Raw genomic sequence first — 16,148 nt, 5'->3', positions numbered from 1 at the left:
TGCAGGTATCCTGGTTGTTTGTGAAATACATTAATAACTTGAATGCAAATGTAGCAAATATGTTCAGTTTGCAAACAATCTGAGAATTGGAGGCGTGTGGATAGTGAGGAAATGCACGCAAGGCTACAAAAAGATATTGATCGGATGGCAAGTTGGGCATAGTACTGGCAGATGTAATTTAGTTCCAACAAATGCAATATGATGCATTCTGAGGGTCAGACACAGATATATAGAACAGTAAAGAATATTGATGAAGAGAGGAATGCTGGAGTTCAAGCCCATAGTTCCCTGAAAGTGGCAACATCACTAGATAGGACTGTTGAAGGAGGCATATGGTGTACTTGCTGTTGAGACATTAAGTTGCAAGTCTACAAACTACAATCAGGACACCTTTGGAGCTTTATAAACAGTACAGAAAAGACTGATATGATGATGCTGGAGCAAGTGCAGATTAGATTCACCAGGATGTTGCCTGGATTAGATATGGAGAAATTTGGATAGATTGGGTTTATTTTTCCTGGAGCAAATTAGACTAGGAAGTGACTTGATAGAGGTATATTAAATTATAAGAGTCATACATGATAGATGCTCAGAATCCTTTTACTAGTGTAAGGGTAGCAAAGTCAAGAGAGCAAACACAAGGAAATCTGCAGATGCTAGAATTTCAAGCAACACACATAAAAGTTGCTGGTGAATGCAGCAGGCCAGGCAGCATCTCTAGGAAGAGGTACAGTCGACGTTTCGGGCCAAGACCCTTCGTCAGCACTAACTGAAAGAAGAGCTAGTAAGAGATTTGAAAGTGGGAGGGGGAGGAGGAGATCCAAAATGATAGGAGAAGACAGGAGGGGGAGGGATGGAGCCAAGAGCTGGACAGTTGATTGGCAAAAGAGATATGAGAGGATCATGGGACAGGAGGTCGAGGGAGAAAGAAAAGGGGTGGGGGGGGAGAAGCCCAGAGGATGGGCAAGGGGTACAGTGAGAGGGATAGAGGGAGAAAGAGGAGAGAGAGAAAAAGAATGTGTGCATATAAATAAATAAATAACGGATGGGTACGAGGTGGAGGTGGGGCATTAGCGGAAGTTTGAGAAGTCAATGTCCATGCCATCAGGTTGGAGGCTACCCAGACGGAATATAAGGTGTTGTTCCTTCAACCTGAGTGTGGCTTCATCTTTACAGTAGAGGAGGCCGTGGATAGACATAACACAATGGGAATGGGACGTGGAATTAAAATGTGTGGCCACTGGGAGATCCTGCTTTCTCTGGCAGACAGAGCATAGGTGTCCTGCGAAACAATCTCCCAGTCTGCGTCAGGTCTCGCCAATATATAGAAGGCCACATCGGGAGCACCAGACGCAGTATATCACCCCAGCCAACTCACAGGTTAAGTGTCGCCTTACCTGGAAGGACTGTCTGGGGCCCTGAATGGTAGTGAGGGAGGAAGTGTAAGGACATGTGTAGTACTTGTTCCGCTTACAAGGATAAGTGCCAGAAGGGAGATCGCTGGGGAGGGATGAATGGACAAGGGAGTCGTGTAGGGAGCGATCCCTGCGGAAAGCAAAGAGGAGGGGAGGGAAAGCTGTGCTTAGTGATGGGATCCCGTTGGAGGTGGTGGAAGTTACTGAGAATTATATGTTGGGCCCGGAAGCTGGTGGGGTGGTAGGTGAGGACAAAGGGAACCCTATTCCTAGTGGGGTAGCGGGAGGATGAAGTGAGAGCAGATGTGCGTGAAATGGGGGAGATGCGTTTGAGAGCAGAGTTGATGGTGGAGGAAGGGAAGCCCCTTTCTTTAAAAAAGGAGGACATCTCCTTCGTCCTGGAATGAAAAGCCTCATCCTGAGAGCAGACGGAGGAATTGCGAGAAGGGGATAGCATTTTTGCAAGAGACAGGGTGAGAACAGGAATAGTCCAGATAGCTGTGAGAGTCAGTAGGCTTATAGTAGACATCGGTAGATAAGCTGTCTCCAGAGATAGAGACAGAAAGATCTAGAAAGGGGAGTGAGGTGCCGGAAATGGACCAGGTAAACTTGAGGGCAGGGTGAAAGTTGGAGGCAAAGTTAATGAAGTAAACGAGCTCAGCATGCGTGCAGGAGGCAGCGCCAATGCAGTCGTTGATGTAGCGAAGGAAAAGTGGGGGACAGATACCAGAATAGGTTTGGAACATAGATTGTTCCACAAAGCCAACAAAAAGGCAGGCATAGCTAGGACCCATACGGGTGCCCATGGCTGCACCTTTAGTTTGGAGGAAGTGGGAGGAACAAAGGAGAAATTATTAAGAGCAAGGACTAATTCCGCTAGACAGAGCAGAGTGGCGGTAGAGGGGAACTGGTTCTCGCAATTCCTCCGTCATCCCCTTCTCGCAATTCCTCCGTCATCCCCTTCTCGCAATTCCTCCGTCTCCACCACATCTGCTCTCAGGATGAGGCTTTTCATTCCAGGACAAAGGAGATGTCCTCCTTTTTTAAAGAAAGGGGCTTCCCTCCCTCCACCATCAACACTGCTCTCAAACGCATCTCCCCCATTTCAGGCACATCTGCTCTCACTCCATCCTCCCACCACCCCACTAGGAATAGGGTTCCCCTTGTCCTCACTTACCACCCCACCAGCCTCCAGGTCCAACATATAATTCTCAGTAACTTCCACCACCTCCAATGGGATCCCACCACTAAGCACATCTTTCCCTCCCCCGCCCTCTCTCTGCTTTCCACAGGGATCGCTCCCTACACGACTCCCTTGTCCATTCGTCCCCCCCATCCCTCCCCACCGATCTCCCTCCTGGCACTTATCCTAGTAAGCGGAACAAGTGCTACACGTGCCCTTACGCTTCCTCCCTCACTTCCATTCAGGGCCCCAAACAGTCCTTCCAGGTGAGGCAACACTTCACCTGTGAGTCGGTTGGGGTGATATACTGCGTCCGGTGCTCCCGATGTGGCCTTCTATATATTGGCGAGACCCGACACAGACTGGGAGATCGTTTCGCTGAACACCTACGTTCTGTCTGCCAGAGAAAGCAGGATCTCGCAGGGCCACACATTTTAATTCCACGTCCCATTCCCATTCTGATATGTCTATCCACGGCCTCCTCTACTGTAAAGATGAAGCCACACTCAGGTTGGAGGAACACCTTATATTCCGTCTGGGTAGCCTCCAACCTGATGGCATGAACATTGACTTCTCTAACTTCTGCTAATGCCCCACCTCCCCCTCGTACTCCATCCGTTATTTATTTATATACACACATTCTTTTTCTCTCTCTCCTTTTTCTCCCTCTGTCCCTCTCACTATACCCCTTGCCCATCCTCTGGGTTTCCCCCCCCTCCCGCTTTTCTTTTTCCCTAGGCCTCCTGTCCCATGGTCCTCTCATATCCCTTTTGCCAATCAACTGCCCAGCTCTTGGCTCCATCCCTCCCCCTCCTGTCTTCTCCTATCATTTTGGATCTCCCCCTCCCCCTCCCACTTCCAAATCTCTTACTATCTCTTCTTTCAGTTAGTCCTGACAAAGGGTCTTGCCCGAAATGTCAACTGTACCTCTTCCTAGAGATGCTGCCTGGCCTGCTGCATTCACCAGCAACTTTTGTCTGTGTTGCTTGAAAGTCAAGACAGCTTTGGTTTAAAATGAGTGGAGTCTTAAAGGAGATTTGAAGGAAAGATGTCTTTTACATATGGGTGATATCTGGAACTTGCTGCCAGAGGAGGTGGTGCAGGCAACATTCATTCACTATGAATAAGAGACATTTTGATGGGCACTTACAGATATTTAAGGCAAAGGAGGATAGAGGATTAACTTAGATGGAGAAAAGGTTTGGCATGGATACAGAGGGCCAAGGACCAATTCCCATGCTGTTCAACTCTATGACTATAAGAAAAAAATGAGAAAAAACAGATTATTTCTGACTTTAAAAACACAAACACGAGGAAATCTGCAGATGCCGGAAATTCAAGCTTTACTAGCTCTTCTTTCAGTTAGTCCTGACGAAGGGTCTCGGCCCGAAACGTCGACTGTACCTCTTCCTAGAGATGCTGCCTGGCCTGCTGCGTTCACCAGCAACTTTGATGTGTGTTGCTTATTTCTGACTTTGTATTTTGTGCTGCATCAACGTGGCTCAATTCAGGGCACAATTTTCTTTGAATTATTAAGATCTAAGTTCAATTTCCATTTCAGAGACATATTTTTGTTTTGGTAATCAATGCACGGGCATGGGAGCTAATTATAGGAGTGCATACACATGTCAAGTATTGAGGAAGTGTATTAATAGTATCCATACCTTTCAAGTTTAGACTTTGCTTTCTCCCTACTCTTTTTGATCTTTGCATTTTCGCTTTTAGGAATGATTGCTGGTTCCAATCCAAAGAGTTCTTGCAAATGTGCATACAGGTCATAACGATTGTAAACATGGAATTCAAATCCATTCACTGTTATATATAATCTTGTTTCTGCTTTTGGATCTAAAGCAAACGGAAGTACAATTATGGTTGCATTAATATATAAAATGTCATTATTTAAAACCAAACTGAAAATCTGCACTTTTTAAGAAAAAGTTTGAAATAAGGTAACACTAATTCATAAAATATATGACAGTACAAGATCATTCAACTCATTGTACCCATGCAAACCAAATAAAAAAGGACTTATCCTCCTTTCGCCCTTCATTTTCCAGTCCTACAGGTTATGGCATATGAAGTATCTATTAGACAGTCAATAAATTGTGACGATGCATTCAAACTCCACCCCTCACCAAGTAAGGTAGCTTCATTCATTACCAATCAAGTACCCTTAAATTTTCCTACAGGTATAAAAATTATACCACACTACGACTCCTGACTTAGGAAAAAGCTATAAATCTAATAAAAACTTTGGTAGTAGAAACTCACCATGCTGCTTCTGTTTGGGATTGTACATTTTCCACCAACGAAAGATAAGAAATCCATCTTGGATTCTGACAGAACGAATATAGTAAAAGAATATACTCCATTAGAGAATTCCAGTTGAATACAGCAGATACCTAGTAATATAAAAACTGCTAACTTTGTGATCATGCTACCTGCACTTACCAAATCCAAAAGCTAAAACATGAGCAACAAAATAAAACTCAGCCAGGTCCTGTCAATCTCAATCCATTAAATATTTCAACAGATGATGGAAGAGGAATAAAACTGAAAACTAAATGTTCTAAAACACACTGTGGACAGTAACAGAATTACGTTCCAAACCACAAATACATTGAAGTAAGGCGTACTGTTTCAAATATCAGAAATATGAAACAAAATAAAAACACTATCAAAATAAAAATGGAACAAATCAAGACAGAACATTCAAGAAGAAGGTCAGATTAAACAGATAAGGAATGTAATTTTCGATCAAAAGTCTTCTATCTTGTACATGCATATACAAAACAAAATTGAGAGTCAGTGATTTTGCAAAAGAATACCAACCAATTAATACTGTTCTACAATATTTTGAACTTCAGAACTATTAACCTAAGAACCTAACAATATATACACATGAAGACTGCTCAAAATGATCAACAAAAAGCCAAACATTAATGAATTGTGACAACATTATCACAATTTAATGCTTTCTTATTGGTGACTGAATGGCAAAGAATTGGAGGGCAAGTACAAGCACATACCAGGAATTTGAAAAGAGTAGAAGATCATTAGAAATTGATGGAAATTACAAATTGGTCAAACTAAATTAGTGTGAATTATCTCACTGAAAATGATCTGTTTCAGCTAATTTGCCCAAGATTTCTGCTTGACTATGTTCAACTTCACTATATTATTGTTGTGACATTCCCAGCAGAATATAGAACCAACCATGAACTTTTCAGTGGTGAATATTCAAATTGTACTGACACAAGTGGAACAAGTCTACAGGCTACAACTGACAGGAAATCTCAGAAGTTTAAAACAAATGCAAGTAGATTTGCTGCTTTATATCTTACTGTCAAGCAGCCAGATCATCCTTGGGAGAAGGGAAGAGCAAAGGAATGAAAAGGAAAATATTTCTCATGCTACATTAATAAGAAAATTTAAGAAGTATTTCTGACAACATAGGTGACTCTATGAAAGTGACCACAAAATACCAATGTATACTAGAATGGAAAGCAAATTCCATCTTAGCCAGGAATGCCAAAGAACAGAAGAAAGTATCATGAAAAGAAAAGCATTACAGAGAAATTTTAAGTAATAGTAGGAGTACAGTTTTAAAAAAAATCAAAAATCAGAGAAAATGGAATTTTTTCTAAAAGTGAAACTATCGAAAAACATTTGACGTAACAGTTAAGAATGCATCTATTATATATTGGACATTTTATGACCTATCAATTGAAAGAGCATCAGAGGATAAACTGATATCAACAAAATAACTTAAAACAGGAGTATATAACAGGATTACAGACATCATTTATAACAAACGAGCTGCATCCAGCTTCAGAAATGGAAATAATAGGAAGAAGAGCAGCACCATCAGACTCATCCTAAAATCCGAGAGACAGCTTTTTACAGAAAGACAAATATCAGATGAAGATAGCCAGATTAAGCTTTCTTAATCAAGCTTGCCTTTGAAGGGAGTGGCAGAAATAAGAGATGTACTAACAAAATTAGAAGATAGCAAATGCTCAAAGAACACCAAAATCAAGTTTCATCGTGATAACAAAAAGTTACTGAACCATGTATATTAAGAACATTAGGTTTCCCAACAGTATTGCCTGGATATTAAAGATGGATTTCACAATAGGAATACCAATAGGATGGTTAAGAGATGGCTGCAGTGAGAAATGATCAGAGCTCAGAAGAATGTGCAGCAAATCAGCACAAGCAATGTTGAAAAGCACAAAACAAAAAGCCTTAAGAAAAAGTAATACAGTGATTGTAGTAGATTTTAATGGTCTTAAGAACATACGACATAGGAGCAGAATAAGGCCATCTGGCCTAAAGAGTCTGCTCCATCATTCAATCATGGCTAATCCTTTTTCTCTCCGCCTCCTCAACCCCTGTTCCCAGGCTTCTCCCTGTAACCTTTGATGCCATGTCCAATCAATAACTTATCAATCTCTGCTTTAAAGACACCCAACGACCTAGGCTCCACAGCTGCATGTGGCAACAAATTCTACAAATTCACCACCCTTTGGCTAAAAAAATGTCTCCACATCTCTGTTTTGAAAGGGTACACCTCTATCCTGAGGCTGTGCCCCCTTATCCTCGACTCCCCCACTATGGAAAACATCCCTTCCATATCGACTCTGTCTAGGCCTTTCAACATTCAAAAGCTTTCAATGAGATACCCCTCCCCACAATCTTTCTGAATTCCAGTGAGTACAGACCCAGAGACATCAAACATTCCTCATATGTTAACCCTTCCAATCCTGGAATCATCCTTGTGAACCTCTTTTGGACCTTCTCCAATACCAGCACATCTTTTCTAAGATGAGTAGCCCAAAACTGTTCACAATACTCAAGATGAGGCCTTGCCAGTGCCTTATAAAGCCTCAGCATCACATCGTTGCTCTTGTATTCCAGATCTCTTCAAATGAATGCTAACATGGCATTTGTCTTCCTCACCACTGACTCAACCAGCAAGTTAACCTTTAGGGTGTTTTGCACACAGACTCCCAAGTCCCTTTGCATCTCAGATTTTTGGATTTTCTCCCCGTTCAGAAAATAGTCCGCACATTTATTTCTACTACCAAAGTGCATGAGCGTGCATTTTCCAACATTGTATTTCATTTGCCACTTTCTTGCCCATTCTCTTAATCTATCCAAGTCTTTCTGCATCCTACCTGTTTCCTCAACACTACCTTGCCCCTCCACCAATCTTCGTATCATCTGCAAACTTGGCAACAAAGCTTTTATTCCATCATCTAAATCATTTATATACAGCATAAAAAGAAGTGCTCCCAACACCGATCCCTGCAGAACACCGCTAGTCACTGAGATCCTTTTATTCCCACTCACTGCCCCCTTCCAATCAGCCAATGCTCTAACCATGTTAGTAACTTTCCTCTGATACCATGGGCTCTTAACCTGGTAAGCAGCCTATAGACTGCAAAGTAATTCCAAAAAATAGGTTGGATTCCGAGTGCATAGAAATCATTCAGGACTCTCATCTGCGAAACAACAATTAGTTATTTAAAACCTGCCTTGTCTAATAACATGAGGTAAATAGATAATCTCAAACTAAGGGATTTTCCAACAGAAAAAAATTATTACAATATTATATAATTTTAGTGATTTCAAGAGTTACATGTGTGACTTGGAAAGCAGAATCTTGTATGTGAGTAAATAAATTAAACTGATATATGAATGAAATTGTTTGGAAAATTAAAATATATGCCACTGTTCGTAATGTGGATAAAAAGAGTGATTGATCAAAGGACAACTAAGATTTATATTCGATTTTAAAAGGAGGCATATATTACTGACAGGAAAAAGGACTGGGAAAGTTCTTGAAACAAAAGATATAAACAAAGTAGAGAGGAAAAGAATGAGAGTAAACTAACATCAGAAAATATTGCAAGATCTTCACATTGAAAGAAAAGGAAAATTCTGCGATATTTAATAAACATTTTGTATCCATCTTCACCATACAAAACTCAAGGAACATGCAGACTGTTGGCACCAAGAAGCTAATGAAATTGAAATTTCTGTTTATCAAGTAAAGAGAATGCACTGGTGCAACTAAGTAAGGGATCTAAAAGGTGGCAATTTGCTTGAATGAAATCCATTAATAGAGAGTGGCAATGGGCACTTGACATAGATTATACATTGCACAGTTAAAGTAAAGGCTGCACAGATAGCGGAAGTTTTAATAATGATATTCCAAAATTCAGTCATTGGAAACTAGCACTTTCAAGAAAGTAAAGTAAGAGGAAACACGAAACTACCATCTAATTACTCTGACATCAGCTGACAGGAAAATGCCAAAATCAATGAATCAAAACAAGGTAATAGCTCCTGAAAAACACGGAGGCAAATTCAACATAATTTTATGGAAGTGAAATTCTAAATGACATGTTATAAATAGAACATTTGACAAGGTCCCAAATGGGAAGCTGTTCGAGATAGTTCAGTTGTTTGGCATTCAAGATGAGGTAGTAAATTGGATTAAATATTGGCTTTGTGGGAGAAGTTAGAGAGTGGTAGCAGATACTTGCCTCTTTGACTGAAGGCCTGTGACTAATGGAGTGCCATAGGGGTTGGAGCTGGGTCCCTTGTTGCTTGTCATCCAAAATAATGAACTGGATGATAATGTGGTTAACTGGATCAGCAAATCTGCGATGACACCAAGATTGAGGGTGTAATGGACAGTGAGGAAGACTATCAGAGCTTGCAGTGGGATCTGGACCAGCTGGAAAAATGGGCTAAAAATTGGCAGGCAGAATTTAGTGCAGACATGTGCAAGGCTTTGCACTTTGGTAGGACCAATCAGAGTAGGTCTTACACAGTGAATGGCAGGGCATTGAGGAGTGTGATAGAAGAAAGAGATCTGGGAATACAGGTTCATAATTCATTGAAAGTGGTGTCACAGGTTGATAGGGTCATAAAGAAAGCTTTTGGCACACTGGCCTTCATAAATCAAAGTATTAACTACAGGAGATGGGACGTTATGTTAAAATTATACAAGACATTGATAAGGCCTAATTTGGAGTATTATGGCAACACACACAAAATGCTGGAAGAATTCAACAGGACAGGCAGCATCCATGCAAAAGAGTACAGTCAACATTTCGGGCCAAGACCCTTCAGGAGGCAAGTTACTCACTGTAGAATACCCATCTTAAGAATATCTCTATGGTGATGAAATTTGTGCCTGATCCACATGAATTTCTGGCTAACAGCAACCCTAAAGATTCTGTGATGGGGCAGCAATAATTTTACTCAGTATTTAAGGGGTAGGTAAATAGATCTGTTCCTCTTGACACCTAATGATTTCATTTTACCAGGGTTCCTTGACTCCACACTGAATCAAATGCTACAAACTGCTGTAACAAATTCTTCAGGATGGCACAGAGACCAACAGTGACTGCAGACTGTTCAAAATTTCAAAGTATATTTATACAACTTGAGATTTGTTTGCTTACAGGTAGCCACAAAGAAAGAAACCTAAAAGAACCCAATTAATTTCTTTTTAAAACACAATGCAGAGAAAGGGGTAAAAATACACAAATGCGAACAATAGAAGCCAGCAACAACATTCCGAACCAAATTAAGTCCTCAGATCCGAACCCCGGAGCAGCCCAGAGTAGGTCCAAAGCCTTGGTATCAATCAGTTCATCATATTAGTGGGCATGGAGCACAGCAGCTGGGGTAGTCTTTGCAACCTCAGCGCCATGAAGGTAGGAGTCACTATCGCAGAGAGTGAGCAAAACGGGCTCTCGCCTCTGATCCCGATACTGCCTTTCCAGTCCCTTTGGGCCAGCATTCAAATTGTCTATACAGTGGATCGTACCTCGCATGACGACCCAGGAACTGCTGCTGCAAAGGGCCCCAGGCCAAGACCACACCACCCAATGATTCTCACCAGGCCCAGAATTTGCCCCTCTCAAGCTCTTCAAATGAGCTCAGTGCACAGAGGGATCCAACCTTGCACCTGGACCAGTTGTATGGGCATTGAAACTCTTCTGTTCCATCTTCTCCCCTCTGAATCGTTTACTCCAACTAACATGACTCCAACTAACATGGCTCCAACTCCAAGTGCATTGATTTTGCAGCACACTAGCAGGACACATCTCTCAAATTTATCTTGCCTTCGCTCGCCTGTTCATTGTTTGTGGTGATAGTTCATTACAATTCACCTCAAAAAAGTGTTATTAGTTTTTTTTAAATCAAATTACGTTGCCTTCAAACTACCAGTGGGCTATCACACACATCAGTAGTGTAACTACTTCTTTTAAGAATGCATCTACTACTAAACTGGGTGAGATTGAGCCTATAAGCTACGTTTTGATTTTTTTTTCCCAACCGACTGAGCGAACTGGCACTCTTGCTGCCTCCGGGGGAATTCACCAAGGTTGAGAGTGGAGTGTGCAGCCTAAATGCAAACCCATAATCCACTCCATTATTTCAGAATCAGAATCAGGTTTATTATCACCGGCATGTGTCATGAAATTTCTTAACATAGCAGCAGCAGTTCAATGCAAAACATAATGTAGAAGAAAAAATAATAATAAAATAATAATAAATAAATAGCAGTAGACGTATATTGAATAGATTAAAAATCGTGCAAAAAAAACCCAGAAATAATATATATTAAAAAAGTGAGGTAGTGTTCACGGATTCAGTGTCCATTTAGGAACTGGATGGCAGAGGGGAAGAAGCTGTTCCTGAATCGCTGCATGTGCGTGTCTGCAGGCTTCTCTATCTCCTACCTGATGGTAACAGTGAGAAAAGGGCATGCCCTGGGTGCCAGAGGTCCTTAATAATGGACACTGCCTTTCTGAGACATCACTCCTTGAAGATGTCCTGGGTACTTTGTAGGCTAGTACCCAAGATGGAGCTGACTAGATTTACCACCCAGCTGCACCCCCCCCATACCAGACAGTGATGCAGCCTGTCAGAATGCTCTCCACAGTACATCTATTGAAGTTTTTCAGTGTATTTGTTGACATACCAAATCTCTTCAAACTCCTAATGAAGTATACTTGCTGTCTTGTCTTTATAACTGCATCGGTATGTTGGGACCAGGTCAAGTCCTCAGAGATCTTGACACCCAAGAATGAAATCAATGAGGAAGAGATTGGAAGGTGAGAGCCATCTGCCTGCATTTGATCAGTTTTCTTCTCCCTCTCCTTCTCGCTGACTGCTGCCGGAGGAAGATGCAGGAGTGTTGGGTCCCATGCTGCAAGGCCTGATCGGTGCAGTTCATGGCTGTGGACTTGTTTCTGGAGTACTGTGCAGTTCATCTTACATGTTTCTGGGTTCTGGTTACTCTTTTTTTTTGCTATTTTGCGTGATTTGATCAGGCTGCTTCAGCACAGAGAGTGATGTTTTGGAACGGACTAGCCTTGTCAACAAATGATACAACGCTACACTAAATTGAACACCCCAAAACTGTTTCGAGGACCTGCAGTTTAATGTTTAACATTCTGTGTTATTGACTTGCCATTTTTTGATCCAGCTACTTTTAGACGTTTATTGTCATCATCCTAAATAATTTAGAATTAAGATTGATCTATAATTTTAAACAAATAATCTGTGGGGGAAAAAATCTGTTACAATTTTTCTGTAGTATGTACGTCAATGCATTGGGTTTATAAATGTAAGTTTATTGTCACACATATTAATAACACCTATGTTATTGTCGAGCAAGATTGCAATCAACAAGGTTGAGAGCGGCAGATGAGTGGGTATACAGCACCGAATGTGTGCAGGTGACTGGTCTCCCTCTCCCTCTCCCTCTCGTCCACTGCTCCCAGACAAATATCCCTGCATTCGAATCATCTCTCTCCCTCTTCTGCAATGCTGCAGGAGTCCAAAGTCTTGGGCAAGGTTTAAATCGATGCAGTTTGTGCATTGGACTCATGTTTTGATGTGCTTTCTGGTTTATAGTTCTCCTTTTTGGTTGCTATTTTGTGCAATTTTGATCGGGGGAGGGAACTGGCTCTGCGACTGAAGTTAACAAATGACCCAGCACTAGATTGAAATGAACTGGGCTGAATTGAATATGCCTGGACTGTTTCCATAATTTGTGTTTTGCTGTTTTATATTCTGCATTTTTTGCTAATTTTTTTTGCCATTTGCATGATTTGCTCTTTTTTTCACTTTGGGGATTTGATGTTTTTCTTTGAACAGGTTCTATGGTGTTTCTTTGTTTGTGGCTGTCAGTAGGAAGACAAATCTCAGGGTTGTATAGTGCATACTACTTTAATAATGTACTTTGAATCTTTTTACCATTTGCATAATTTGTTCTTTTTTTAACATGTTGGTTCTGCTAAAGACTGAGAATAGAACAATTAGCAAAAATTAGTTGAATTGGATTTTGAGAACAAGACATATTCAGACAACCTCCCATGTGGCCAGATGCCAGTTTTATAATAATAACAGAACAACTTATTTAGAAGTGCCATACATCAAAGTTGCTGGTGAACGCAGCAGGCCAGGCAGCATCTATAGGAAGAGGCGCAGTCGACGTTTCAGGCCGAGACCCTTCGTCAGGACTAACTGAAGGAAGAGTGAGTAAGGGATTTGAAAGCTGGAGGGGGAGGGGGAGATGCAAAATGATAGGATGAAACGTCGACTGCGCCTCTTCCTATAGATGCTGCCTGGCCTGCTGCGTTCACCAGCAACTTTGATGTATGTTGCTTGAATTTCCAGCATCTGCAGAATTCCTGTTGTTTTTATTTAGAAGTGCAGCTAGTTCTGGACTGCTGATCTTCTGATAGACTTTTTGGACATTAATGGAATCAAAATACAGTAAAGCACCCTGTACCGTACCCCCTGAAGCCCAATTCTCATGCTTTCTTTAAACATCCTGCAGCCTCATTTTCACAGTCCATTTAGACTCTCACTGCTATTCCCAATAAGCTCCCTTTAAAATCACCAGCACCCCAATCTCACACTCAACTTTAAACTTACGTTCTCACATTCCCTTTAAATTCACCAGGACCATGTTCCCACACTCCCTGGTTTACTAGTAAATATATTATACTACTAGGTGACAATATAAAAACATGAATTACAAATAAGCTGACATCCAAATAGGATTAGCAACTAATGTCTGGAAAATCTGCCAGTCTACTGCCAGATTACGGAGGGTGCTAGATTATCTGAGTTTTATTGTAAATCGGGATTAACATAGGGGGATTTGCCATAAACCTATACAACAGGATAGACTCAAGGAGACCACTGGCCCACCCAATTATATTTCTTATGCTCCTATACATACTATACATGACTCTTTAGAATTTACCTCATGTGACCGTCCCATTATAACTTGTATCCATTTTTCAATTTGCATTGCATCCATTCAAAGGAACTTTATAGTACAATAGTTTAACTTTCACCCTAAATATGAATTAGTTCCTACCTGATAGACACATCTTCATTGATATAATAAATTTCACGAAACATGACCTTTCCAGATAACACAGAGAATGAAAATGAACCTATTAAAAATAAACAGTTCATCACTTTACTTGTTATAGTTATGTCAAAAGATCTGTTACACAAAATATGGAAAAACAAGATTTAATTTGGCATCTGTGTTCCAAACACAAGATTCAGTTCGAATAACAGTTCAACTAATTACAATATTCCAATGTTTCTAAATACAAATTTAACGAAGGGCAGATATAACATTATAAACTTCCTGAAAATATATTTCAATATTGGTGAATATTGCAAATTTTAAATACAATTACTAGGAAACAAAGTTCTCAATGAAGATAAAAAATGTATTATTTATCAGATAAACATATATTAATACTTCTGCAAGTGAGAAACAAACGACTTACCAATGTGGACATATCCATTTTTATAGAGTCTATTAAGAACCTGAGTCAGGATCAGACCTAAATTACGGGAATTGTAGTAAGTCAAATAAATGATCCATCCACATGATAGGATTGTGGCTATAAAGAGAGAAATTGTACAGATCATGGTCTATTTTACTTCCCAAAATCACTCACATTCAATGAGTAACTATTTAAAATACATTGATTGCAATGATCAAATAGATACTCACAATCCTCACAAACAGAAAATGATAAGAATGAATAACCAGATAACAAATTTTTGCCATACTTACTTGTTCTGAATCTTCCATCAAACTGTTTCATTTATTATCTCACTGCATTGACATACACACTATAGAAAAACTGCACCAGATTTTTTCCAACAGAGATTATTAGTTTAAAATTATAGATCAGTCTTAATTCTAAATTATTTAGGATAACAACAATAAATGTTCAAAAGTTTTTGCATGTCACTCAGGGACTTGGACTATACATGTGTTTTCTTGCATAACAATGTCTTTTTTCTCTCTCTCGCTAGTTTGAAAGTATTGGCTCCAGAGAAACATTGTCTCATTCAACTGTATCCATGTATGGTTTGAATGATAATTAAACTTGATTTGATTTGAAAAGTATCTGGATCAAAAAAAGGCCAGGAATTTTGTGATACAGAAATGATCCATTACGAATTATCTGATTTTAGTAAATATTCTGGACTGAAAGTCGTGTTATACTAGTTCCATCAATCAGATAAATCAGAGACAAATGGCATCTGTATAGGACAATCAACTAATGGAACATCCCATATCTGGGATAACACAAGAAAGAAAAGTGGAGGGAGGCATAATGCTGTGTGAAAATTTAATTCATATAGCTTTCAAATGTCATCGAGCAACTTTCCTAAACAGTTAGTCTTGAAATCTGGCAAATTACATTACAGAATATATCATAATCCAGTTCAATACTCTTCCAAATATGTTCCCCCAACAATGCTGCTGTTCTTCCACCACTTCAATAAAGTCAGTTGAACTCGGTAAACATGATCCAAACAGGAGTTTAATGTTTTGCTTGCATCATCAGCCCTAATTCCTTCATCAGCTTAACAAAGTACACACTTATCTTGCCTCGAGATGGTTGAATTAAAACGATTTGCTCAGTCAGCTCTGATACCACAGGGTTGTGATGTAGGTGAAGTGGGTCTTAAGATTCCTATCTTCCTCAATGATTATCTTAATTATTATGGAGAACCAGATTATGATAGTAAATGATCCCAAGGGTTGACTTGTATTAAATCAAAGAGTGTGTGGGGGGGGGGGAACAATGGTGGAAAGAGATCAGGTAGAAAAACACCCAAGAATAAAGACACAAGGAAAAGGAAAAATCCTGTACAATATTTTTTGTAGATGGCTCCTTTTCTGTAAAGGATGGTGAGAGTACTGGCTGTGGGATCTATGTGAGGGGAAAAGAACATAGAATTATAATGGTGAAAGCACAATCAAAATTATCCTGAGGGAACTAGGAAGGCCAACAAGTTAGCAAAACAACACTTAATTGGAAAGGGCAGTTGCTGATTGAGGAAATCAGAAAGCAGAAGCAGCAACAGAATAAGGTTATGGCTTAACAGAGGAGCAAAAGAATTACAAAAACTGACAGAAGGAGCATGGCCAGAAATATACAAAGAGCTCAAGGATACATTGACTG

At 40.2% G+C, this 16,148-nt stretch overlaps 1 protein-coding gene across 5 annotated transcripts in view; it reads right to left on the bottom strand.

The window, feature by feature from the left end:
- Positions 1 to 16,148, bottom strand: part of kiaa1109 (KIAA1109 ortholog) — a 439,747-nt gene that overhangs the window by 389,983 nt on the left and 33,616 nt on the right. For all 5 annotated transcript variants that reach the window (XM_063046524.1, XM_063046528.1, XM_063046526.1 and 2 more), the window contains exons 4-7: positions 14,451 to 14,567; positions 14,024 to 14,102; positions 4,870 to 4,934; positions 4,263 to 4,443 (exon numbers count right to left, since the gene is read on the bottom strand). In XM_063046524.1, coding sequence (XP_062902594.1) covers positions 4,263 to 4,443; positions 4,870 to 4,934; positions 14,024 to 14,102; positions 14,451 to 14,567 — 442 coding nt within the window. The remainder of the gene's footprint in view (positions 1 to 4,262; positions 4,444 to 4,869; positions 4,935 to 14,023; positions 14,103 to 14,450; positions 14,568 to 16,148) is intronic.

This window comes from Mobula hypostoma, chromosome 4 (assembly GCF_963921235.1).
Source record: "Mobula hypostoma chromosome 4, sMobHyp1.1, whole genome shotgun sequence".
Classification (NCBI taxonomy): domain Eukaryota; kingdom Metazoa; phylum Chordata; class Chondrichthyes; order Myliobatiformes; family Myliobatidae; genus Mobula; species Mobula hypostoma.
The sequence above is the reverse complement of the archived record's forward strand: the minus strand, read 5'-3'. Positions and strand labels throughout refer to the sequence as shown.